Source organism: Nomia melanderi, chromosome 6 (genome assembly GCF_051020985.1).
Source record: "Nomia melanderi isolate GNS246 chromosome 6, iyNomMela1, whole genome shotgun sequence".
Taxonomy (NCBI): domain Eukaryota; kingdom Metazoa; phylum Arthropoda; class Insecta; order Hymenoptera; family Halictidae; genus Nomia; species Nomia melanderi.
In genome coordinates, this window is record NC_135004.1 from 2,764,003 (window position 1) to 2,790,800 (window position 26,798).

A 26,798-nucleotide genomic window follows, 5' to 3' on the forward strand; every position below is an offset into this window, starting at 1 on the left:
ACTATAAGGTATAAACAATAAAACAATCGCGTTGCGGCGTCGCGGCGATAAATCACCCCGGGCTCACGGTTATCTGCCGCGGCACTGAAGGGATAACGCGTCGCCTTGCCCGGCCTCCCGGTAAATTTAGCTATTGTCGTGTCTAGGATATATGAAATCTCGTTAAAACGTCTTCATGCGGCCGCGGACCGGCTCCAGTCGAGGGGGAACGCGTCGGTCGTTGCATCGCAGCGCGTCGCGTCGCCGTGTCACCTACGGCCATGGTCTTTGCACCCTATTCATCCTCGGATAAGATGGACGGCCGTCGATTCGTTACGATCAACTGTCGTCTTCAATATTCAACGGCTTTCAAATTTATCCGCGGTTAAATGATCGCGCGGTCTCGCCTGGCGCTGGCGTCAGACTGAAAATCTGGAGGAAATGGATGATCTCGAAATGAGGAATACTTCGGGAAATACATTTTGAGAAAATAGATTGCAATCCATGAAATCTAGTGAAAGAAGTATCGAAGTTATTTTCACAATGTAGGTAATTACACTGTAGGGCATTAGTATAGGTAAACATACAGATATAGGATTTAGACACAGCTGCAATCTACTGCTTTTTATCTAAAAATTATATAGTTGTTTCCTAAGAAGGAACTGAAAGTTTAAACATTGGACTTAGTGTACACGTAAAGCTAAAAGAGATTTTAGTAAAGATTTAGTATTGAAAATTAATTTTAACTTGAGGAATATAGTTATCTCTAATGTTACTCGATCATCGAAGTTTTGATAATCCTCGAGATACGAGACAGAATTCGAGACAAAGAATTCACAGGAGGTGCGCCACCCTTTATCTAACGGACCGAACATGCAAATAGGTTCATCGAATCTTCGAGCGTATTCAAATGTCGCGCGTCTACTCGAAAAGGGCGGACTTGGATAAACATATACCTGTCGGATGCAGGTGAACCGAACGCGAGGTGCACTGTGACGATGGTCCTCCTACTTCTCCTTCGACCCCCACCAGTCCTCAATCCTAGATGAGATCGTGATCAAGGGAGCAAAAAACGAGACGATACAAGCGGGCTGCCTGTGTCGGCGTTTTTGAGCACGTGTGATAATATTGACCCTTCATGGTGGTCAACGATGGACAGTCGGTTGATGGAATCCTAATCAAATACGAAACCAGCTCGCCTCTGCTATTCCGATCCAGCCGTTGGATCTTCGGGACTCTAGTTCCTCTGATTTGCCCTGCCGCATTCTTCAGATTATTTTCGATCCAATCGCGTTTCTACTTTTTCAGAATCGTTACATGGCATTTAACTCTTTGATCACTGTATTACCGGAATTTAGAGGACATTACTTTTTATGTAATGTGAAAGACCAATTTGTTATCAAAATAATGGATGTTGGATGTGTGAAATGCGAGAGTCGAGAGAGCAATCGCTGTGAGAATCTTGACTTCCATTTCGTTAGGGAAATTGTTTCAACTGTACACTTGATTTGGTGGTCCAGTCAAATCTTCATTTCATCCCAATTCCTTTGAATTTAGGAAAATTAGAAGACGATCGTTATCATCGTGCACGTGTTTCTACTTGTCCTTCTCAGTCTCCTGCTCGTAGCTCCAGTTAACAAGGTAACAAACCGACACCAGGCTTTTCAGTTGTGTCTCTTAAATTCCTCATCTCAGACATTCCTTGAAACATTTTTACGCACGGTAAGTTGACGATTCTCCGATTCGTCGACGAGGCGCCGCGAAAACTTTCACGACGGCTGCGATACGTGTCCGTAGAAAGTTTCGCGAGTCGACAGACGGCGGAGACAGGCGTGAAGAATGAACTACGATAGTTAACGCTCTCGCATCAGATATTCCCTGCGCGGGCCCACAAATCATATCGTTCGAGTGTAGAGTCCTAGGATGCTCGAGGACGTGTCGCCGTTATTACGATAATCACCGTCGGTTCGTCCGGGGGTGCTATTGTTCTAACAGGAACCGTCTGTTCATACGTAGGTGTTCGAGAATACCCTAACAGAGAACGGTCCCTCCTAGGGGATCAGCGGGGAGGGAACTTCATTCTGAATGAGACTCATTCCAGCCCTCTCATCTTTATCTTTTTCCTTTTCTCTTGCTTTTTTTGGCACAATCTCCGAGTTGACACCCAGGCCGTGTTAGGGGCTTGTTTGAGTAACGAGGTAGGATCGATTCCTCCACACCCGAAGAGGAAGTAGATTCGCGACATACTTACGGGCCACGAGTCGAGAGATCTTTCTCTGGGAGACATTCTTTAAGAGGAACAAATACTCCGGACAACGATCCGTTCGTTCTCTCTTTCTTTCTATTTCTATGTTTCCCTCTCGTTTCCTCCGTCTTTAATTCTTTTTATTCTGTCCTTCTGTGTCTATTTCTCTATCACTCTCCTTCTGTCCGTTTTTTCCTCACTCTTTCTGTCTTTATTTCTCTATTTCTCTCTCATTTACTCTATGTCTATTTCTCCCTTTCTTTTTCGTTTCTCAATTTCTGTCTGCCTTTTTCTTTCTCCCATTTCCTCTGTCACCATTTTGCTCTTTTTCTCTCTTCCCCTTTATTTCTATCTCTGTTTTCGCTTTCTTTTTCTTCTGTCGCGTATCTCGCGGTCGGTTCGCAGTTCCCAAACCGAATCGAACAAATCAATAGAAAACGCGTCGCGAACGGTCCCAGTTTCTCGCCGCCGCACCACCCAGAGACGCTTCAGGTAAAATTGTTACCCTGGGCAAACAAGTGGGCGCGGTCGGTCTCCTCCGAAAGAGGAGAATCACTCCCACGTTACTGTCACTGTACCTACGGGCACGGTATACGACGCCGTCCCTGCATAATTCGTAGGTTCGCCTACCGAAAACACACGGGCCCGGGACACCTCTCGCGCCCAGCCAACACAGCCAGGCTAGGTCAGTCAGGGCCTGCACGCTCCGTGGGCAGCTAATCGAATCACCAGAGCTCACCATTCACGGCCGCGTCGTCGGCCGATCCTTCTATTAGCTACAATGGTCCGGACACCTGCGACGCGTGCGTCAGATATCTTCCTTTCTTTATTCGAGGGGTTGTTGCCTCGTTCACGGATTCCCTAACACGTGGACGCGTCATGCGATGGTTTTGATGGGCGCGGAGTTCCTCGTGACACTTTGATAGTGTGTTCAAATTTTCGAATTTTCAAATATTCAAATATTCAAATATTCAAATATTCAAATATGCAAAATTTTAAATACTCATATTTTAACCTTTTGCACTCGATAATATTTGATACTAAAAATATTCGTTAGTTCCTAATGAAAGATCGATAACATTATTTGCAATTAACGTAAATAGGAATCGTGCATAAATTAAGAGACAGAATTGTTTTATTTTTATGTTTCACGTGTTAGTACCTTACACAAAATTTAATATTGACTTTTAAATTTTACAATTTTACTGAGTTCAATCAAATGGCGACTAGGAGTCGCCTCTCGAGCGTAAAGGGTTAAAACTTTTAAACTTCTAAACCTTCGAAATTTCATACTTTCATACTTATAAACTTTCAAATTGTCGATTTGCCAAATTGCCAAATTACCAAATTGTGAAATTGTCAAATTATCAAATTGTCAAAGAACCAAATAACCAAAACCATATATCGAAGAAGATCGCACCGCTTCGACCGAAGGAAAGGGTAATTCCAACGCGATATCCCGGGATTACGCAAAAACGCAACCGGGTGTGTTATCGCGTCGAGTCGTGACCGGTGCTCGCCCGCAGAAAGTGGTAACAACAGTAATAACGTGTCGCGATACGATCGTGAGAAAGCAATTGCCGTAGTCCGCGATAACGTCCGATTTCCAAGCTCGAAGTCGACGCGAGTCCCGGGTCGCCTCTGCGACCCGACGTCAACCGGTAACTTCGCCGGTGACGGGGGAAGCTGGTGTCGCGACACTGGCCACGGATACTCGAATCCGATTACGCGTTCTCCTTGCGGCGCGAACGTTCGCGGATCGAGGGGACGAGAAATCGATTCGCGAGCAACATGAACGAAACCATCCTCTTTCCTCCGCGCGGTTTTACGACGCCCATTTCCGCTCACGGTAATGTCACTTTGTATGGTTTTATCTCGGCACCGCTGCAACGGGCACAGCCGTAAAACACTTATGACACCCGTAGCATAATAATGCCGCCGCGATAGCTGCTATCGCGGCACCGTATAACCCGGCCGATCCAACGTTTTCCTAATTAATGTTTAATGATTCGATATCTGTCCCACCTCTCGCGATTACGAACTCGAAACGCTCGATAAATCGCGTTCCCAGAACCCCTTTTTCCAACTCCCGGTGGCTCTTAAACCGCGTGCGTTTATGCAAATGCAGATTTTTATGCGCTCGTACCGGGGAAACCGAGCTCGAACGGAAATTTGTCTGCTGCGATAAACCCCCGATCCGCTTTTGTTTCCTTGATCAAGCTCGCAGGGATTACTTGATCGTTAATCATTCGTCGGTGGTCGGAGGGATTACCGTGTGTCGTGGTAGTAAGTTTATTGTTAGGGTTAAATATTCATTAACGAGTAATATCGTTTATTATCGTTACACGCAGGTACGCCTGACCCCGATTTACGTGAAAAGCCGTTCCACCTAGAATCGTTTCACGCGAATGAAAATCGCGTAAATAGAGTCTGCCGGTACAAGAGAAAACAAAGTATCGAAAAAGAAAGTGAGTGTAAATTGTAAAAATCCATATTTATTTCGCATATATTAATAAAAGAGGTAATAGTAATGACATTTCGGAAGACGAAAGTACCATTTTATTCAGTGTTAATAAATTCATACTGCGTAAATTGAGGGACGAGTGTACACGTTTTATCGAGTGCAGATTTCGGGATAAAACGATTTTTGTTTGCTTTCTTACGCGAGCGGTAAAGATGCCTCGAAGCAAATAAATTAATGAATACTTAGAATAAAAATGGGTATAAAACAGACATGTGATTACTCTGAGGGGACTGTAGGTATATATAATGATCGAATCGGGGCGAGGAGAAAGACGCGCGGACTATTATTATGAATTAATTCCTCCCCAGCAGGCAGCTTATAATAATTCTGAAATGTTCGATGCTTCTGTCTGTCAGTGTTCGCGTGAGTCACGCGTGCAGCAGGGGCAAAGGGGAGAAAAGGGAACAGGAACGAAAGCGATCAAAGCGTTTTTCGTTATTATTCGCACGCGGTTGGATCGGGCCGCGCTGGAATTAATAAGTTGTAATTACGGGTCGGTACCGTGCACCCGGCGTGAATGTCGCAACGGCCAGTCTAACCAGGACAATTGATCTGCTTTCAGTCGCATCAGGAGGAGGATTTGTCGGACCCGGACCTCCAGGATGAGGAGAGCGGGGAGGAGTTACCTCAACAACCACTTCAGGGTAACACGCACTCTTCCTCAGACAATGCGTCCGCGCCGACCAGCACACCTACTCCATTAACACACTTGAACAGTCTGATGGGCACGCATCATCCGCACTTTCTGGCCAAGCTCAAAATGGAGGTCAGTGGAAAGGACATTTTTCTGTTTGTTTCTTTGTTCTTTTTGTTTTCCTTTCCATTTGATTTTTCTTGCCCCTTTCGTTCTTTTTTGTGTTCTTTCTCCTTTTCTTCTTTTTTTTATTTTCCCTTTTCTATGTTTTTTAAACATTGACGGGCACGAGGATCTTAAACGTTTTAGACTTATTATTTTCCTTTTGTTGCGAAGGTAAATAGAAAGAACGATTAATTATTTAGCACCACAATTCGTATGTTATGGTACTAGCTTGTAGTTACTTATGTGACTAAATACTTTTATTCGATTTGAATTGTCTTATTGTAATTTATTTCCGAGTAATTTGGTAATGGCGGTCATTGATGACCGTCAGTCATTAAACTCTTCCGATTCAGTGGTCTCTTGTATTTTTATAATAATGTTTTCGAATTCTTGCCTTAAGAATTCGTTTCGCGACCAAATTTTTTCGTGATCGTTCCCGCTGCTATTGTTCTGTCGTTCATAAGTTATCGGTAGAGAAAGGAATTATGGTTTCATAGTAATTCAGCGACTACTTCGCGCATGGAACATAGTACATATTTCTAATACGCGTGAACGCATAAGTTTCACATTTGTTTAATCGTGGTTGTAATTCATGCCACGACATTTGTTAGAATCTTGAAAAATAAATAGCTAGATATGGCCAATAGTAAAATCTTGAAACCCAAACAGATAGATACGACCGATCATCGAACTTTATTTAAAAAAAATAAACAGCTAGCAACATTTACTGCGTCGTAAAAGAGGTAAACATTTTCGCTCGTACTTTTTCGTTAACCTTCGGGCCTCATGTCAGTTACGCTTATATTAACAAGTCAAATTTTATGAAAATTGACAACCTATTGAAGATTTTCTACTGCAGAAAGAAAATGGTTATAGGCTGATAAACGGAAATTAAGAAAATTGCTTTGATAAATACCGAGAACAACATGCTTCGACATGTAAATAGTACAGAAAATTACGAGCACGCGCGATATGCAGATTCATGTGAAACGAAACGAATATTTTTAGAAATGTACTTCCACGCCGATGTTCTGGTATCTTCTTCCATTTAACGGTACACAAAATTATCCACATAGTAACATTCTCGATTATATAACTTGCTCTATTCCACACGGAACATCGTTTCAAGGTGCACTCGATGCACACTATCGGACGATGGAAAATCGCGCCCGTTTCCTTTGGCAAGATCAAAATCAAATACGACGTTTCGGACGCGAAGTTGTTTATGCGAGTTAGGCTGGTCACCGATAGCGTACGTGTTAAAAATTAGTGTCTATGTTCCGTTCATGGCGAAGTAGATAAGAATTGTAATTTCGGTTCCGGAGTTTCCCCTTTGAAACGCGTTTTCGTAGTTTGCGGCGCCGCCAATTTTCCCATTAGCACTTTCGCCGCGTACGCGAATTATCGTTCGGCATCTGAAAATTGAAACGCCGTAGGAAACCATGCCGATCAGACGCACTGCAGCAGCGAACCTTCATCTGCATAACTCGAGGCGAAACTCGATTGCAGGGAAATTAAGCGTTCGCCGGCTGAAAAACTGGGGAAAAAGCGCGTCGAGTGACGCAAAACTTGGCAAATCGTGAGAGTATGTCGCAACTGCGGCCCGGCCATTACCCTAACGTCGATATTCCCATTTTTCTTTATTACGCAAGGAAATTACAAGACCATTTTTTACGATCGCCGCACTCGACTCGCGGCCATTGTTTGTATTCCGCTGTTCCGATAGCATCCAGCAGGTTTCAAAATCGTTGCCGTTCGCTTTCGAAGCAGAAAGCGGATTTGATGTGTCCGGGATGCATATTTTTTATTATTCGTAATTCTTAGAAGTCTATTGCATGAACAATATTTGATTGCTCGTTACAAATTCTAGTGATTCTTTTAATTCTAAGTATCTATGATACGCGGTATACAGATTAATTTTCATAATTATTATGCGATGCTTCATCTTCCTAGATTCTGTCGTGACTGACGATACTCGTATCTCACGAAATTATCGTCTGAACTTTCTTGTTTCCCAGGAATTCTACTAAAATCTAATACTTCTGGAAGATTGAACTTTCTAGATGAACATTTGGGTTCCTGTCTAAGCAGAGAAAATTCGAGATCTCGTGCAAATAGAGAAAATTTAAGGTCTCGTCCAAGGAGACATAAAATATCAACTTATTAGAGGATTTCATTGAAAGCTTTATCAGTGGACACGCCGAATAACAAGAAATCTCGTTCAACTAAAGAAAATTTAAGATCGAGTTCAAATACGGGACATTTGAAATGTCGTCTAAGCAGAAACAAAACGTTAACCACTTACTGGGTTTAATTAAATGCTTTTCCCCCGATTGTTCCTCAACAGAACGACGTGGACGCGTTGAGCAACAAGAGCGGGCTGGAAGCGCTACAAGCCGCGATGAGCGGTGGCGGGTTCAATCTGCCGTTCTCGTTCCCGCCGCCGGCTGCGTTCCTAACCCCGCAGCATCACCCGCAGAACAATCATCCGCAGTCGGGCAATATGGGCGGGGGCCTGGTCGGCAATCAGATGACATCGTCGGCCAGCTCGCATTCCAGCGAATCGTCGCAGGGCAGCGCGAGGAACGGCGGCGAGCCTCGGGACACCAGCAATCACTTGCAGAACAACTCGACGGGAACGAATCACCAGCAGCAAACCAGCTGGAGCTTCGAAGAGCAGTTCAAACAGGTGCGTCAGGCAAGTACCTAGCTCTCTATATGCATGTTCCTTCGTTTCTTTGCCGGGTGCGCCGACCATAACCCGACGATTGCTCCGATTTCATCACGGATACCGGCGCGAGATGGGCCCAGAGTCCTACCGAGGGTGGGGACGGCTCGTATAACGCGTCGAAGATTAGCCGATACTTCGGAATTTCTGTTTTTTTCTTCCTTTGTCGGGCGATCGAACTTTCTGGAAATGTAAAAAAACAAGGGTGTGCTGACGTTCTATCGTAATACTGGAGCAAAGGGAGGACGATAGTTTGGGATGGACAAAGTATTCATCAAAGGAATAAAAACATTCATTCGAAACTGAATGTTTGAAAGTTGAAAATTATTCTGAGGGGAAAGACGTAGAATTGTGAAATTATGATTCTTCGAACGGAAAACAGGGATTTGAAAGATATGATATTAATATTGAGTACGGATTTCAATTGAGACGTTACATCAAAGTTTAATTGATCAAGCGCAACGTAAGAATCTTCATTCAGTACGATATACTTCGCTCTGGATGATTATCATGCACGCTAATACGTGTTTTAACGCTCTGAGTTCTCGATCAACACCGTAGAAAATCCATGCGCTTCGTAATAAGTTCATTACACTCAATATTGAATTATAAATATTAACGCCCCGTTTCAGACTAAAGGTGTGTCACCGGTCTGGAATGACACGGCACTCAAAGTGTTAATGACGGAAAGATCATCCGGATACGTAGATAAGATCGTGGACTATCTTTCTACCGTAAAACTGTAATATAAAACTACATTGCACCTAATATAAAACTGTCGACGCCTGCTAACAATTGAAACAATAGCTAATCAAATGGAAAAAATCCTGGAACAAATTATACAAATAATTAATCGGGTTACAGGGTGAATCGTACCGAAATAAGAATTCAATCCACATTCGTTATATGGCAAATGACATTTGTCATTCCTTGTAGCTTTCCTCGAAAAACTTCAAAATTCTCCTGAACTTTTTATTTTTAATATTTAAGCATTTTTATTTCTCAACTGTCAAAGAGAAGACGTTCCGATTCGCCTCTCTCTATTCTATACCCTTGTTAGATATTCCTCTTAAGAATTCCCGTCGACAAACTATACAATCCAAGAGAATCGAGTCAAGAACGGTCCGCGCATCGATCGCGTGCGGAGGATCCACAGGCAACGCTCGAGGGGATCATTTCAGCTATCCGTATCAATAATTCACCGTGTCCTCCGCGACTTATCTCCCGGATCGTAAAGTAGCGAACGCTGTCGATGGTTATCGCCCGTTCGACCGATAAGCGTTCCGCGATCTGTCCGCGTTCCAACCTCTCCACCGCAACGCGAGCGTAGCAAAGCGGCGGGCAGCAGTTAGAACGACGGTTTGCGGCGGCGCAGGGGGACGCGCGATCCTGCTCGCATTGGACGGGATCGGCCGGATGAAGCTGGTACGAGGCGGTCGCGCGAGCGACGTGGGCGTGTAAAGCGGTCGCCCTTTGTGGGACAGTGGTTAGTGCCATAAGGGACGCGTAATTACGGCCGGCGAGCGTGTTCGTGCGTTGTACTACGCGACCGTGGAAGGGGTACACCTCGGACCATCGGCTCAGCCTGCTGGTGGGGGCTTTAATTAATGCAACGATGGGAGCTAATTATTATTTTTACACGACCGGGAGATAATTACCGGCCGACCGTCCACCGGGGCGCGCTGACGGTGTTTCCTTCAAGGATAACCAAAACGATCGTGCACGGGCCAGGGAAAGAGGTGGTTTGCGGAGGTGGAACGGGGGTGGGCGACCGGGCAACGTAAAGAACCAGAGGGGAGGAGAAAGAGAGAAAGAGAGAGAGGGAGAGGGAGAAAGAGAGTGGCGGAGGGTGCAAGAAAAGAACGAACGCAGAAAGACGATAAAATAACGCCGCACGGAACATAGAAGCGGGGTGGCGGAGAAAACATAGACGGCGATGCTGGGGGACGGGGCCTGGAGGAGGAGGGAAGGGGAGTTATAGAATTAGCCGGACGCTCATCGCAGCCTTGTTAATGCTTTTTGCCCGGTCCCGTCCGTGTGCCCTCTTGCTCAGCGCGCAGATTTTTGCGGGGCCCCAGTCGGCCAGCGGCCTCTCGACGCGACCAACCGGTGCTTTTCAGTTTTTGCAAAGAGGGTGTGGTGTTGGATTACCATTTAGATTGTTGTTCGCGCGCGGACCGTCCACCGATACTCCGCGCCGCGCCACCGGCCTACGACAGACCTACTTCGTCGATGGGACGGGGGACCCGTCGCGATGGACGCGTCTCCCGTACCGATTTCTTGCTGGAAACTGGGTTCCTTCTTCGACTGTCTTGTGCTCGCGGCGTTTCTGCGACACGGTTCGCCGTCTGTTGGATTCACTGAATCGGACCTCCGAGATTCGATGAGTTTTGGAGGAAGTGTCGAGAGGTACTCCGAGCAAAGATAGTTTTCGTTGATGTTGGAATCATAGCTGCGTACTAATTGGGATACAGTGAATGCAGTCGCAGAAAAATGAAGAACGGCTTAGGAAATTTCTTCGGTTTGTAGAGGAAGTTTCGGGGAATTTTGAAGTTGTCGTTACTGTCTATTGCAGTAGGAAGAAAGTCTAGTTTATGATAACAGTAGTGCTCGCAGTGGTAGCGGTATTGATAATGATATTATTCATAATGCCGCTGATAATATAGAATTATTGAACGTTTCCGTCGATGTACGACGTCAATGCAAATATTTTTCGTCGCGGAAGGAAACTATTTTCCTGAACTCCTTTAAATATGTTCCAAAACGAGGAGCGTGTGTATCTCGGAAAACATGATTTTCCGTGACGGTGTCGTATCGAAACAATTAATACCTCATCACACTTGAATATATATTTCGTTTTAAATCCGGCTGAAAAAACCCATATGCAAATGCATATTTGTTTGCTTGCACATATTGTTGCACACATAATATAAGATCCTTCCATACCGTGAGTCAAAGGAATCTTATTAAAACGTTTACACGGGTCGACCGTGACCCACCGTCGATTGAACTATACTTAACCCTAAATCACTGATTCCTCACCGAAATAACTATCATATCCATTTATGTCTACGCAATACAATATTGTTAACACTAGAACACTATTTTGTTAAGATTTCAATTTACTTATATTCTACTTTAAGTTTACTTAAATCCACATACATTTAACAATTTCTCAAAAACTCTTCCATCTCCTTTCAATAACTATAAAAAGGGAAATCCAAAACTGGCCATTTAGATTCATCCGATCCTACCTTTAAAAAGACACCTGAAAACAGAAAAACGGCAGTATAATCGACATTTTTCACAGTCGACCTCGCTCTTGTTCCCATCCAAATATGGGAACATATTTGTAAACACCCACCGTAACCAGCCTTGGCCGTCTTAGTTCCTCTTTGATGCCCGTGGTGTCTAGCATGCGCCGAAAGATCAAGGTTCACGGTGTCCTCCCGGCTCGATGTCAGAGAGACGACGGCCGGAGGAGGCAGCGCGAGACGTATCGCTGATTAAAGCGTACAGACGCTTTAGGTAGAACGGGGGAAGACGCGCGAGGAGATGAGGGGTACAACCGTTGGAATGAAAATGGAAGTCTCCACCTACTCGAAGAGCGGCGCCCGCGTCTCACGGATCGCATCCATCATTCCGGTGGGGGCGTACTTGCCGAGTCTTTAATCTTTCCTGCTCTCGCGGATGATGCTTCCCCCTTTCTCCCCCTTCTTCCCTTCTCCTCGCGGTGATCCCGGGTCGTTTTTCGAGCTGACACGAGCGCCGGCCGATGTGCTCACGATGTCCGAAACCGCGGCGCGGCGCCAAATTTAACCGCGCTGCTTTTCCCCGCGATCCGGATCGGCTTCGAGAACCGATGGCCGCCATCGCGACGGTTTTATCGAGCCGGGCGGCGCGTACCGATGCAAAATTATTCAGACGCGATAAAACGCGACGCGATAAACTCGAGCGACCCCACGCGCGCGTCGGTGTATTTCATTTCGGCTCATCGCTGCCGCGCGTAATGGACGCTCCGACGCTAAAATTCGCCCCGTTCGATCCCGTATCCGACGCATTTAACGGCGAATTTAACGGCCTGATTTCTTTCCACTCTTCCGGCACTCGCTTGGATCCTAACGATCGCTCGGCCAGTCGGACGACCGGGGATTTGCAATCGTTATCGGCCGTAAAAGTACGCTGTTGACGGTGAACGCCGATCTTCGTTGGTTCGTTTGTTACTACTACATCATTGCTTTGTTGCGACAGCGGATTCGACGATGCATCGAATCCAAAGCGATCCATGGTTCTTCTATTTACGTGTTTTGGGAAACTTAGATTCAGACAATTGTAACGATACAGTATTGCTTCATCACTCGTAGCATGACTTTTCCAAAAGGATACGAATTACTGTTAAAAACCCGAAGATCGGGACTATCTCTGCTTGCGAGAAAGTCCTGCAGCAATCTGCACTCTCACTGAATTGTAATGGACTCCCAGAACGCGAGGCGCTGTAGACTTCAATGGCGGCGCGAGACTCCATATTGACGCGACCTTCCAAGACATCCTCTATCATCAAGAGTAACGTAGACTAATAGCAAATCCTCTCCAAGATATAATTGTATTTATAATTAATCCAAAAATACACTTGCTACTTTTGAATCGCCAACAGTTGGAACAGTTTCAACGTAATGCTCTAAACCAGGTTTCTTCCACCTACGGCACAAGACGATTGTGAATGCGGCCTAATAAAAAATCACACGCATACAAACTTTAGAAGATTGCGACTAAGAAACCCATTAAGAATACTGCGAATATAAATCACATATGTTATTAATTTATGTGCGGTCCTTAGCAACCCGTCTTCTTCCAATGAGACTCAGAGACGCTAAAAGGTTGGACACCCTTGCTCTAAACATTCTCTGCAAAATAGTATATCATCAGTTTCAGTTACTCGAGTAGGTGCGAACAAAAGTTTTCCTCGAGTTTACACTGCGCCAACCTTGTTCTGGAAACGGGGGTAGAAAGACTGCTGCTACCTCCGGCATTTCGCGGTGCTGGGTATCTAGATAGGGTGAAGCACTCGAGGCGCAACGTTTCAATAAAACAAAGCCGTACGCGCAGAAACGCGCATAGAACCGAGGAGCACCGATGGCTAGAGCGAAAAGGCTGCCGTATCTCGGTTGCAAGGTACTTCTAAGCACACCTACACGCATCCCGGCGCGCATCATCCCCCCTTGCCGCGCCGTTCACTGACCGTGCGCTACCACGGCCAGTATAATACTGTAGCACTATACTTTGCAGCCATTGCGAAATAACTCGTAAACCTGCAAATTGCCGGGTATTTCGCCTGCCATATACGTGCGCGCGCGGCCGACCCCTCGCGTTGCGCCGCGGTTGCTGCCGGTGTGTCGGTGCGCGCCCGTTTCAACGAACACAACGCCACCCCCGTCTCTGTTTTTCGAAAGAAGAGTATCCTCGTACGATCCGGTTGGAACGCTTCAGCTCCTGGCTACCTAAAGTTTTTAACGTATTTGAGTTGGAAATAGGTAATACAATTCTCTCGGTTACATATGTAGATAATACGTAATAAGTTGACTTTCGTGAACAAGAGATTACTGCCTTTTTTTTCGGTTTTTGGAGTTTGGAATTGAATAACTTATGTTCAACAGTGGAACGATCGCGGAGTTACATTGAATTCCCAATTAGTAAAGATTGTAACAATATATTTATTGCGATGATCTTGCAAAGCAGAAAACTGACCTCAAATTTTGTAGACATTTCTTGTAATTCATTTCCTAGCACATCTTACAATAACATCTGTCCGTGTAAGAAGGCAAACAAAAGATGGCACGCCAATGTTAAGCAAAATTCCAACAATCTCCTCCGTTTTTACGAGCACTCATTGTGTAGATAATCATATAATCAAGCAACAGTGCCTCGTCGCAATAATTGTCCCCGTCCATCTCGTATAAAGGGGACGGTCCAGGGCTGAGTTAATTGTCAATTATCATGCACTCCTCGCCGCGGTAAGAAATCGTTTGCACGCGAATCTGCGGTAACGATAATACCGGGAATTGTTTTTCTCGGTTCCTCGAGGGACAAAGCCGCGGCCGTGCGGCGTCCGAGTTTCGACGTCCTTGCGATGCAACGGGAGAGTGCGAAACCTCGCGCAACAACGCTTCCTAACGCGTTGTCCACATCTATTCGAACAGTTTTCGCAATTAAGTGGACGGAGAATCGTAAACCGTATCGTAAAGTGTTATCGGTAAACGGCGCGTAATCCGCGGCCAGTAAATGCTCCGCGTTAAGATAAAAACAAGGGGATCGAGAGTCGTTCCCCGACCAAGTATCCGAGTATCCTTTCGGAAAGGGAAAGAACTGTCGACCTTAAGGCTGGTCCAGACTGGAACACTTTACCTGTGGACCGTGTATAAGCAATTCCTCATGCAGCCGCATCAAATTAGTGTCTTCAATAAAACAATTCTCTTAAATTTGAGGAGAACAAAGTAGAATAGTGTTAAACGATGATGGAGATGTTCAGTTTTAGTTCAGTGTTATCAACATGGAAACGATCTTGTTAGGGAACTGAGTCTGACTGATACACTGTCAATAATATGTTTATTGTTTAAAGATCGTGATCACATTTTCAATATTGAACACATTCACGAGCCAAAGTGACTAACTTTGTTTCCCGAATTTTCTGAGACTTCAGTTACTAAAACGCTTAATGTAATTTAATAATATTTTTACTTATCACTTCGCAGGATTAATTCGGCGAATGAATAGCTCGTTTCCTCTATTAACCGACTTATTTTTCACGACTTAAATGATCAATTTATTTAGAGTCTTAGTTATCCACAAACTCAATCATTCGGATTTTTAGACTACGCCCAAAAATACATACAATCTAATCTTGTAAATATGCTTCAAAGAATTTCTTTTCGATTCTCCATTCAGCTGTGTCGTTAATCGTCTAATTCGATCGGGTGATCGCGATTCTACTGCAGCTACCAAAAGTACACGAAATGATAACTGTTCCTAGAATCGTCTCTCAGTCTGGACTAAACTTTAGCGACAGGCCGTGTACACGAGGTCCAGGACGTATTAATTAGTGTGGCGGTCGATTAATAACCCTCCGCAGACCGCGGATCCTCGTTTCTTCCGCCAGTCGGTGCATTCCCGGCACGGTCATTATCTCCGCATCCCCGTTTATCGATCAATTACCCAGCCCATACATGCAGATGCGCAATTACGGCACGGTGCAACGGGACGCGGTCACCGGGAGAGCTCGTTCACAGAGAGGGAATTGTCCGAGCGTTCGGTCCCATTGTACCACCCTCCTGTTTCTCTCGGAACGGTTTGTTAATTCGCATATTACCATTCGAGAGCGAATTACTCACTTTCCGTTTCTTCAAAAGAATCGGGAGGAGAGGTGCATCGTTTATCCCATCTACGGACCCTCGGCTATATAGAGGGATGCATTTTAGGGTGCGAGGGTGTTCTAATTAGAAATCGTTTAAGCTTAGCCTGTCGAGTTAAGAAATTTCGAAAGGAATGTTCCTCAAGAGTTTTAAATTATTACGGAGGAAATGAGAATTTTGAGGGCGTGAAAGATTGCACCTTCGATATTTTGATTACTGTATTACAATATACGAAAATATAATTTGTATACTAGATTAAAATACAATGTAAAATATACTAACCAATCAATTCAACTGTTTAGTCATTCTAATATTATTAACCAAAATGAAAAAAATACCATTTTCCAAATTATCAACTTTTCAACCCTCGTTTTTCGGAACACTCTTCTTTCATTTCAATCCGATCAACCCCTAGAACTCCGAAAATTTATCTTCTCGTCGAATTATAATACAAGGCGATTCTAGTCTCGCAAACAATGGTCCCGAGGAGCAGCGTAAAATTGCGAACCGGTGCACTCGAGAATTTTGCAGCATTAATCCGGTTGGTCCGCGCGGAACACCTGCGCCGCTTTAACCGTAAACGGTCTGCGGCCGGCCGTCCTGGCAGCATAGGCTTTTCCGCCACGAAAAAAAGGCGAACAGGAACAATATATTGACCCGCGGATTCTTCGTGTTTACCCAATAATTGGATGAGGCTGTAAATATGGCTATTAAGCTACCTACGCTTTTCGCGCGCGCGCGAGCGCTCGTTAGGGCCGACCAATTGAGAGGCGTTCTCCGTTGCCGATCGCTCTTCTGCCTCTCGCCAGTTCGCGCCTCTCCTTCCGATCGTTACTGAAACCATTCGGGATGCATCGGCTCCGCCATTCGAATACCTCTCCCCGGATCCTGTAGGTTTTCATTTGCTACGTGGAAAGGTGTTAGGGTAATAACTGATGGAAAATGAAGTTCGTCTGAGCAACGTGAAAATAGGGATGCTTATGTTCTCGTTGAGATCTAGGGGATGTATCGAGCAATTTTCTCGGAGAATTTGGATTGTTGTCTGTTTTTAGATCTAGGGATGTCGACAATTTTCATATACAAACATTTGTAATGTTTAAAATTGAAAAATGTTCAATCTGAAATCTAAAATCTAAAATCCAAGATCTAAGGTTTAAAGTCTAAAGATTAAAGATTCAATGCTAGATAACTCGTTCCACTTCGAACCATCGCGAAGAACCCTGCAGACGTTCGGAACCTTAAGCGTCATTAAGTGCCCCGCAATGAGGAGAATCGAGAAAACATTGTACTCATTTCTTGCCACTTTCGTGTCGTTCACGAAAATAATCTCTCCCCGGAAGACTTCGCTGCCGGCGTCTTCCAATGAATTTCGCCCTCCCCCCGCTGTCGCCAATTACCGGATGTCACCTGCCCGTAATTTCACGAAGTCCCGGTACTCCCGGACCAGTTTCGGAAGAAGACATCAGGGGTCCCTTTATCTGCCACCAGAATCGAGATCAGTCCGGCCGTGTGTCAAAAATTCTGACCGTGAATCCCTTGTTTTTCATAATTTCGCCGGCGATAGGGATCGAGCGGTTCCGACACCGACATCGATCGAGATACGATGCCTCCGTTCGGCTCCCCAGTAAATTGGTTCGTCACGCCGCGTTGCGGCACTCGGTCACGAGATTTCCCGGCGCAGGATGCGACCGCCATGACTCTTGCGGGAAAGTCTGTAATTTTTGTTCTCCTTCTCTTGTCTCGGATCCGATAACGCGACCACCTTGAAGAAGATCATTTGCATCGGGAATCTATTACGATTAGGTCCAAACACGAACTCGCATCGGGAAATGTTTTATTTATACTTCTCGTAGAACTCTGAATATTATTTAAACTAGAACTCTTGATCTTACATAACAAACCATTCTCATGGATTGGTAACAATTTGGTAAGTTCACATTCTCTACTTTAGGATATCGTTGACGAAAAAGAATGATCAGGGCAAAATATTAATCACTTTGTTGAAGTATCTCCGTTAAACCTAATATACTACGTTAAAACCTCTTTGCCATTCTTTTAGCGTAGACTTCGTTACTCGATTAAAATGGCGAGCAAAGCGCTAAATTTCTCCCTGTCTTCCGCGGTATGACTGAGCTAGCAACGCCTTCCTCTACTATCCCCTTTTGTAGATTCTTCACCGTTCTCCGCGAGAATAAAGCCGTGTAATAAAGACGTCAGACGAGATGAAAAAAATGATGAATCCTTCGCCGGCGATCCTCCTTTTGTCGCGGTTTTTAACACGCGCTGGAATGCCCGGCATCCCTTTCCCCGCGATCCCTGGTAACGATGTTAATAACGGCCACGTATTTCTTATCGCGTGAATCGCGTGGTACCAATTCCCGCGTGCACGCCACTAAACGAGTCCCGGCAGTAACATCTTCCTCCGCTTCTTCCTCTCGCAGGCTACTTCACACATTTGCCCACGAACGCGTCTCTTCCCGCCGCCCGCGGTTTTTTCAGCCACGAATGAAGCGAACCATTTCCACGTCGATGCGCTCCTTCTTTCATCCCTCGACCCTTTTGGCTTTGTACTACTCGGCTTTGCGACTGTGTCTTGTTTTCATCGATGTGTTTTCCATAACGCGATAATTCGTTGCCTGTATTTATGTTACAAGAATTGCAAGTTTTGCACCATTCTGAAATAGTGTTTTAAAGGTGGCTAATTTATAGAGAATCCACCTATTTCAAACAAAATGGTGCGATACAGACATACGTGTTATTTTAGGGTTGCGGAGGTTTACAAGAGAGCGGTGGCAATTTTTGCATCGTGTTGTATCCAAAGTTGATTTCACTTGCTACGAAAGCGTCACCGGCTAAAACGATCATTTATACCGATTTCTTGGAAGGGACAATTACGGGTCATTCGATATTGCTACCAAGAAAAGAACGGACCGATTCGACGGCCTCCTTTGTATCCCTTCGAAGTCCGAAACGGTCTTCGCTCCCAAACTTGGTTCAGTGTCACTCAATTCAGGTACAGAAGTAAACTTATTTTCAGACAAGTTTTCATTGTATCTTCAAAACATTATAGTTCCAAACAAAAATCACAAAACAACCACTACAATATTCACGGAAAAACAAGCCCGATCAGAACAAAGCAAGTCAACTTGAGGGGCAGAGCATTTCTCGCCAAAAGTCCACCACTAGCATTATGTGAATCATCTACTTACACCACCCTAGCGCCTCCTCTCAAGAAAACACGAAACACCGACGCAGCTACTAAAAACAGACTGCATCGTCTAGCGCTCAACTATGTTCAGTAAATTGCCGTATAACCCGAGTTCCCATAATACAAATTCCTACAACGCGTCAACGATTCGCGATTCCTCGTACAAAGCGATGATACATAAACATAAGCTTACGTTGAACGTTACATCGTTTTCTCGCTGTTACCGATTCCTCGTATCCCCCAATTCCTTTATTCTTCATGAACCAGAAAGTAAAAGCTGTCATGGTAGCAATCATTCGAAACATATTACTTTCCATTATCCACGTTACACGAGAAAAATCTCGTGCAGCATAACTTCCTATGACGGGAATCCATGCAACACGTAACGTATTAACCGCGTTATACGGGCGTTTACTGTATCCGGTACAAGGATCCGTAACAATCGCGCACGAGCGACACGCCGCGGGGCTGAAGGGGGCCGATCGTACAAAGGACGATCGCAGATAATCGGCTTTTGTGGTCGCGACTTGAATCGCGGGGACACCTTTGTGCCTCGGGGGGACGGAGTGCACCGTGAATACACGGGGCCGCGTCGAAAGAAAGAAAGAAGGAGCATTCCGACGTTCGTCTCGTCTCTGCTCCTCGTCGGATGAACGAGGGTGACGCGGAGGGCGGCGAAAGGGGGGGCCGATATTTTACATACATACGAACATGCCCGGTTATACGTCCTGGACCATTCATCCGAGCGGTCGTCTGTGCGCGCGAACGAACACACGGCGTACGCGCGAGTGTGAACGGTGAATGAATACGCTCGGTCGACACTTGCACCCACATGATTCATTGAAATTCAAATGATATCTCCTCGCGCGGCGCTCACTCTGTCCTTGTCTTTCTCTCTCTTCTCTCACGCCTGGACCAGTCTGCGTTCCCGAGGATCCTTGTGCGCGTTCGCATGTGTGCGTGGTTGTTACGACGAGACGTGACGGGACGGGACGGGACTCTCGTCTCGTTGTCTGAGGCCAGACCGGCTGACACCCCATGGAAACGCGCGTGCTTTACATATATGCTTATTGGCCGGCGAAGATATTCATTATAATAGCGGGCACCGCGGACCCGTGTAATAGAATGCAGCTTTGGTATGCTAACCGGGGTCAAAATATAACTCTTCCTCCCGAACCGGCGCGGCGCGGCGTCGAGATTCGTGTCTCCGGACGTGCGTGCGCCGCGCGAGATGGAGACATCCCCGAATTCCGGGCCGGCAAGCTTCCTACGCGGCCACCCTGTCGCTGCTGGGTTTTTGGAACGTTTGGGATTGGCTACTGAGATCTGGAGTTCGGGGTCGTTGGGGATATTGCGCCTTCTCATTTAATGTCTCGTTACTGGAAGTGTGGAATGGGTTATGATGGACTATTTGGAATTTCTCCTTTTATGGTTATTGAACTAACACGGGTGTTTCGTTTTTGAGAAATTTTTAGGTGCACTGATCTGTTATTGATTATTAATTTCACTGCTGGTTCTAGTATTAGTATCGAGTTAGTGAAGATTCTCAATGTGAATTTATTATGTTTACTGCTTAAGCGAGATATCACTTTTCTGTTATCGATATCGAATCTTCGGAATATACGTAAACTTACCTAGAATTGAATCGCTAAGAGTGAAGCTATTATGTTGAGCTCTGTTATTAACGTTGCGTGATGTTACAAGGATAGCAGATACATGTCGAACTACATAATGTTTGGCCCAAACATTTAGCTGTATTAGCTTTCAAATACACCAAAGACTACTTGGTAGAATTCATGGTATGAAACTTTGAAATTCGCATACGAATGTCGTCTAGTTACGATCACTTTTCGATTATTCTCAATGGAACCTTGGTGGCTACGTCATCCATGCGCGATAAGTTTAATTTTCCGTGAGTTATTTCCTGAAATACTGCCACTGGCTAACCGTTGAGTCTTCCTCGCGATATCAAACGAAACGCGTTTTCTCCGTTAACGTTATCCAAGTGGAAATCTCGCAACGGTTCGAAACGGCACTTATTCGCTTGTCTTTTTACTTCCGTGATTACAGGTGTCGCGGAACGACTTTGTCCGTTCATTCGGTTGGAAAACGCAGAAAGGGTGTCGGGCGCACGCAGTTGTTCGGTTACGAAAAAGCGAAATGTTGAGCGGAATTCCGCTAGGAAACATGGAGATCGAGAAGTAAACATTGCCACCTTTTCCCGAAAATGACACATAATCGACCTACAGTGTGGCCCGTGGGTTGCTAATAACCGCCCGACAGCTGCCGAAAAATTAGTGTAACTGTCGGATTGGTATCGTTGCTCTTCTGACCGGGTAGGCGTGTTTATTTCCGCTGCAACCGTGTTCAAACATTTGGAAGAGTACGACTTTCGAGCCATGTGATCTATGAATTCAGTTTTCCGAATATATAGAGTGAAATAAGAAGGCTTAAGAACGTTTCATGAAATTTGTATCTCCGTAATGTCATAGAACTCGTAATAGAATAAGGAATCCCTAGTTTCCAATAGAATCCATTCAAATTTTCATTAATTTCTATTAACGAGGTCAAGATTGCAATATCAAGAATCACTGTGAAGTTTTCACAGAGAATTTAACAGCACAAATATTCCTTTTCCGTTGAAGTCCTATTCTCGTCCGTATAAGATCTACTACGAACATAAATCTTCGTAAGCAATTAATCGGACAACATAGGAATCGACGTAAAGTTAAATGATCGATAGGAAACGCAGAATTAGAAATGAGATTTTAAAACCGGTCGTTCGAGTGGTACGATTATGCATTAAGAACAGAACAAGTTTTCATCGGTTGACCGCTACTCACTCCGATCGGAATATATTTTCTTAATATTAAACGGACAATAAATTATCCTTAAAACCAAATAAAAACATTGAGTACTCCACTGGTATATCATTTTGAACAGAAAAATATTCGAAAAGACAATTGTCGGCAGTTCAGCAAACTAAAAATATCACTGGCAGTCAACCTGTTAATGTGTTAATTCTAGAACGCAAGGTAACGATGCAGTCCGTCATCCGTTCGAGGATTTTCGCTGCCGTGTGAATCGTTCGCGGCGGAGGGTCTTCCATCGCGTCGCGGATAGGCGGAAGACCGCAAACGGAGAGGAGGCTTAAGGTCGTCGCGCCGTTTATTGAATTACTACGGGCTGTCTCCGCAGCGAAATTCTCGCGTCTCGCGGGCTAGAACCAAATTAATTTCGGCGCGGGTGCATCGTGCGGCCGGAACGGGGATGAAACGACTCGGCAGAGAGAAAGAGAGAGAGAGAGAGATCGAGACGGCAATGCGACGTCGCAGGAAAGGCACGCGTGGGACGCGTCATTTGCTTAATTGCGCTATCCGCGGCGACGACGACGCTCGTTCGCATTATTCGGCCACGCGTGCAGCCGCTGTGACGCGCGCGAGTTAAGGAGAATTTGAAAGAGCCCTCCTCCGCGGAGGACCCCGGGCCAAATAAGAGCAATGGGTATACCCTCCTCGTTCTAGCGCCTCTTTCAGTGCTTTCAGTGGAATCCCGTCGTCGCGAATTCATGAGAACTCTGAGTCGTTTGGTATACATAGGGAAGTTGTGGGTGGATAATTGTGCGTTGATAAAGATTGTTATCGGAGTAATTGTAATGGGACTGTTCGGAAGATGTTTTGTTTCTTTTATTCGGAGTGGAAGAATAAGGAATGCAGTGATGTTGGGATCTTTCAGTATTTCGGGGTTCGTTTGTGGTGTTGGAACGCTAATATTCATCTAGAGATATTAACCCCTTGCTGTATCTTGACGAGTCTGACTCGTGATGAGAATTTCAGGTCAAACGTAAATATTGTGAATCATCGACGCTTTAAAAATATACAAATGTTCAATTCGCTATTTAGATCTTTTCGTAAAACCCACCTCATTAAAGACCCAAGTAAAAGGCAGCTCAACGCTGTATTTTCCGAACTCGCGAACGTTCTTCCAAATAATCGGTAGGAATTCCAGCTCAAATTCGAAACATCTGCATCAACCCTCGGAAGGGGCTGTGAACTCGACGACGTCGAACGCGGGGGCGTCGCGTCGATACTACGGGAAAACGATGTCGCGTCGGATATTTACGGAACGTTTGAAAGCGGAGAACGGAAAATGGGAAGCAGAGATCGAGTGGCGCAAGAAACGGGATATGTCGTGGGCCAGTACCAATGGAAGGACGATGGGTATAAAGAGAAAGAAGTGCGGCTGAGGGGAGGGGCAGCCGAACGGACGACCGAGGGGCAGTGAAGGGGACGAGCGCGCCTCGCCTTTTGACACGACATGTGTCGGTCGTCTCTCGCGCAAGATCTAAGACTGGACTGGCTTCCGCTAATCCGAGAATCGGCCCTTTTAATGCGAGGCGAGTTTCGCGATTATAAATATCAGAGATACCGGGAACCCGGCCCCGGGGACGTCTAGACGCGAAATGAAAGAGCGGCGGCCGTTACGGGGGTGCGTCGGATCGCGGGCGAAAGTTCTACCGCGCGAAATTACTCTTTCAAATTCCATTCTCGAAGATTTCTATTCAACGAAATGATTTTTATTCGATGGAAATTGATGGTATTCGTTGTAGATTGAAATCCTTTTCACTATGATCCATGTTTCAGTTTATAGTGAATGCAGTTTTTTAACTTACTGCAGAATCCTTCGAACTCAAATTTGATACCTGTAACTTTTTTCACAACTGCGATAGAAATACATCATTGTTAATAATTTCTTAGAGAAATCAAAGAATTTGATGCTTATTCTATGTCTATATATACTCCAGAGATTAACCTTTGATAATAGAGAAATAATGATTAATTTATATTTATCATTTTTATCGCGAGTCTGACGCCATATCATAGGGTAACTGTATTTTAGAGTAAACATAAATATAGAATAAGCATGAAAACGATTTTTTTTCTACTGAATTTTAAATAGAAGATTTTCCGGGTGCAGTTGTGAGATTATAGCGCAACGGGTTAATGATCTACCATACTTATCGGGTTTTGGAGCATTTCGGAGCTTTTCCTCTCACTAGGACGTGATACGTAGCGCGTTTTAAATTACCGTGGTCCCACCGGGGAAGAGTTACGAGCAGCTGCTCGAGGGAGGCTCGTTTCAGACGGCGTTAGGAAGTCGACGCCGCTGTCGGAGACGCGCGAACCGTTCCCGTTGGCTGGAAGAGGATAGGCGGACAGAAGACCGTCTAACGTCCCACGTTGACGGCACGCGACCCGCGCCTCTGGGATACGTCGAACCGTCTAGTGAAATGGGATGCCGATCCTGCGGACGAGATAATTTTAGGATAACCGGCGACCGGCCGACTGCTCCTCGACGCGTTCGCTTCGGTGGCCGCCATTGTTGCGCCGTGAGGTTTCGTTAATTTTAGCCAGGAAAACAGGGAAAACCGGAGTTTTCCGTATCTCGGGTGTTAGTCAGATGGAGCAAGGACACTCGGTTTGAGTATTTATAGACAAGTCGGTTAAGACAGGAATTGAGATATTTTCATTGTGTTTAATGAAACGAAGATATTATTCAAGGAAACGAGTGCTTCGCCTGTAGGAGTGAACACTGCATATAGAGAATTTTTTTGCTTTCAAATTGTATTTTATGAAATTTCACTGCTCTTAACACTTTTTTCTACATCTTAGACTTTCGAAACATAAGAAAATACTTGCGTACTTCTCATCGTTGAACGGTGAATAACTTTTCCTGAATCAATGGTTTCTTAACAGTAGGAACACATCTGTTTTACGCACATCAAATTTCACGAACATTATTTGGTAAATTTTCGATCTTAATCTCGGCAAGTAGACAAATATGCGTCCTAATTGCCTACTTTTACACATCTAATTTCCAAGATCTAAATGAATGAGCATCAGTTTTTCCAGCAACAAAGAATAAACTGTCTACTAACCATCCGTTGTATTGTATAATAAAAGCTAATGTTAACCCCTTGCTATCAATAACGTGTCAAACTCATGGCGAAGATTTTAAACAGAGTTTAACATGCATAAATATTACTCGATTCTTTTGAATTCCAATTGAATATTATTCTTCTGTTAATTATACTTCGCAGCAAAGGTCGAAATAGAATATGCCTATAATTGTTTCTTCTTTCTTAATAAATAATTAATGACAGAGTAGTTGTGTCGATCATAGTTGAGGAACAAATCGTAGGGCAAGGGGTTAAGAAACGACGGCCGCTTGAAACGATAACAGAGATTGTTCAAATTGGTCGCCAACGGGGAATTCCCCCGGTTCGTTCATCCGTTTCGGATTATCGTTAACCCCTTTCGCGTGGATCACTTGCGATTTGTGCGCGGCAAGATGCCCCGAAGACGCGCGAACCCTTTTTCAAACGTGTTCCGGCTGGGACGGAATCGGTCTCGGGATGATCTGGTTCAATCGAGCGTGCGCGTTTCCCCCGGGGGCGGCATCCCTGTGCGGGGATGCGGCGCGGGGCACGTGCCGCGTGCACGCGCTTTCGAACACCGTTTGCCCGAGAAACGAGCGCGGCGAGCCGTGCCATTTCGTTTCGAACATGCCGCTTGCGGAAACGACTTTTTCGCGGACGGACGCGAGAGTCGTTTGAGTGTAATTAGAAGGAAGACGCAGGAATCTTCGTGGTTATCCTTGTGCTGGGTTTTAACGTCGATAGAATTTCTCTAGACTCCTACTGTGCATTGTTCTAATTTCATGCGTTTTTATCATGCGAATTCCGCGTGTTTCATGTATTAATTTACAATCTTGTTTACGATAAATTAATATCGTTTGTTCGAGTCGTTACTGAGAACAATATTACTGATCTTCTATTACCACAGACATAGATCACCTGTCCATTGATAAACTCCTTTTGCATTTGAATTTACAATTAAACGATGATTATTTGAGAACTTTTCTATATTATAAATAATGCTACCTGATTGCGATGGTATTCAGCTAAATGATCGTGCAATGATAATGCTGCAATTCAATCAAATGATTTAACATTGTATTTCCTCCACTTCGTGTACTTTGTTCAATGAAATCGTGCGACATTCAACGTGTTAAATTTCAACTTTTCACTATTTTGTAACCCTCGCATTAGCCAAACTCGCGTGATATCGATCTCGTGATTTGCAGATAATTCAGCAGATCGACGATGGCGTTATGTTGCGTCTAAACCCTCTAACATTTCTCTTGCATCGATCGTGCGACTGAAGAATCAAGTTCCAAGACTGAAACTCAACTACCCCCGTCACGTTCAACCACTTTTCTCTGTTCCGGTCCTCTCGCGTTGTGATAGTCGCGCCGAACGCCGAACGCCGATCGCTAATAAGAACGCAGTCCCGTGGCAGTGAGCTACGAGCTCGATCCGTGGCTACTACCGTTGCTTCCGCCCCGGCCAGGCCGGCCGCGATCGCGTGCAGCGTCGCGTGCACCGATGCACCGCACAATGAGCCCGAGATCCCTTATCCCCGTTGAACATCTTCTTTCACCGTGCATATCGTGCGGTCTTGTTCGACGCGGCTTCGTCCCCGTTCCTCGTCGCGGCGCTACTCCGTTTCGCGGTTGCACGCCGCGGGGGCGGTTCCACCGCGCGGCCGCTAGTATGGCCGCCATAAATTAGCTTGTTCTATTGTTGTAACGACCGCGGAACGATACTGCGAATCGTTGCTGTGTTCCGATCGTCTAATACGCGGGGAACGAGTTCGCGCGCCGTGCCTTTAGACAGTTCCACATTTCATTTGGACATGATCTGTTTGGTTCCTGTTCTTTCTTTTATAAGGGCATGATCTTTCTGGCCTCCGTCGTATTTGTTGATATGGACTTATTGCAGATCATTGGTTAAAGTAATTGTAATTACAATTCGAATGCAGTTTGATCTGTTTTTTGTCTCAGCTGA

At 45.1% G+C, this 26,798-nt stretch overlaps 1 protein-coding gene across 3 annotated transcripts in view; it reads left to right on the forward strand.

Moving 5' to 3' along the window:
* Positions 1-26,798, forward strand: part of retn (retained) — a 167,641-nt gene that overhangs the window by 53,903 nt on the left and 86,940 nt on the right. For 2 of the 3 annotated variants that reach the window (XM_031977556.2, XM_031977574.2), the window contains 2 exons: positions 5,311-5,514; positions 7,895-8,245. In XM_031977556.2, coding sequence (XP_031833416.1) covers positions 5,311-5,514; positions 7,895-8,245 — 555 coding nt within the window. The remainder of the gene's footprint in view (positions 1-5,310; positions 5,515-7,894; positions 8,246-26,798) is intronic. The other variant, XM_031977565.2, reaches the window with a different exon arrangement.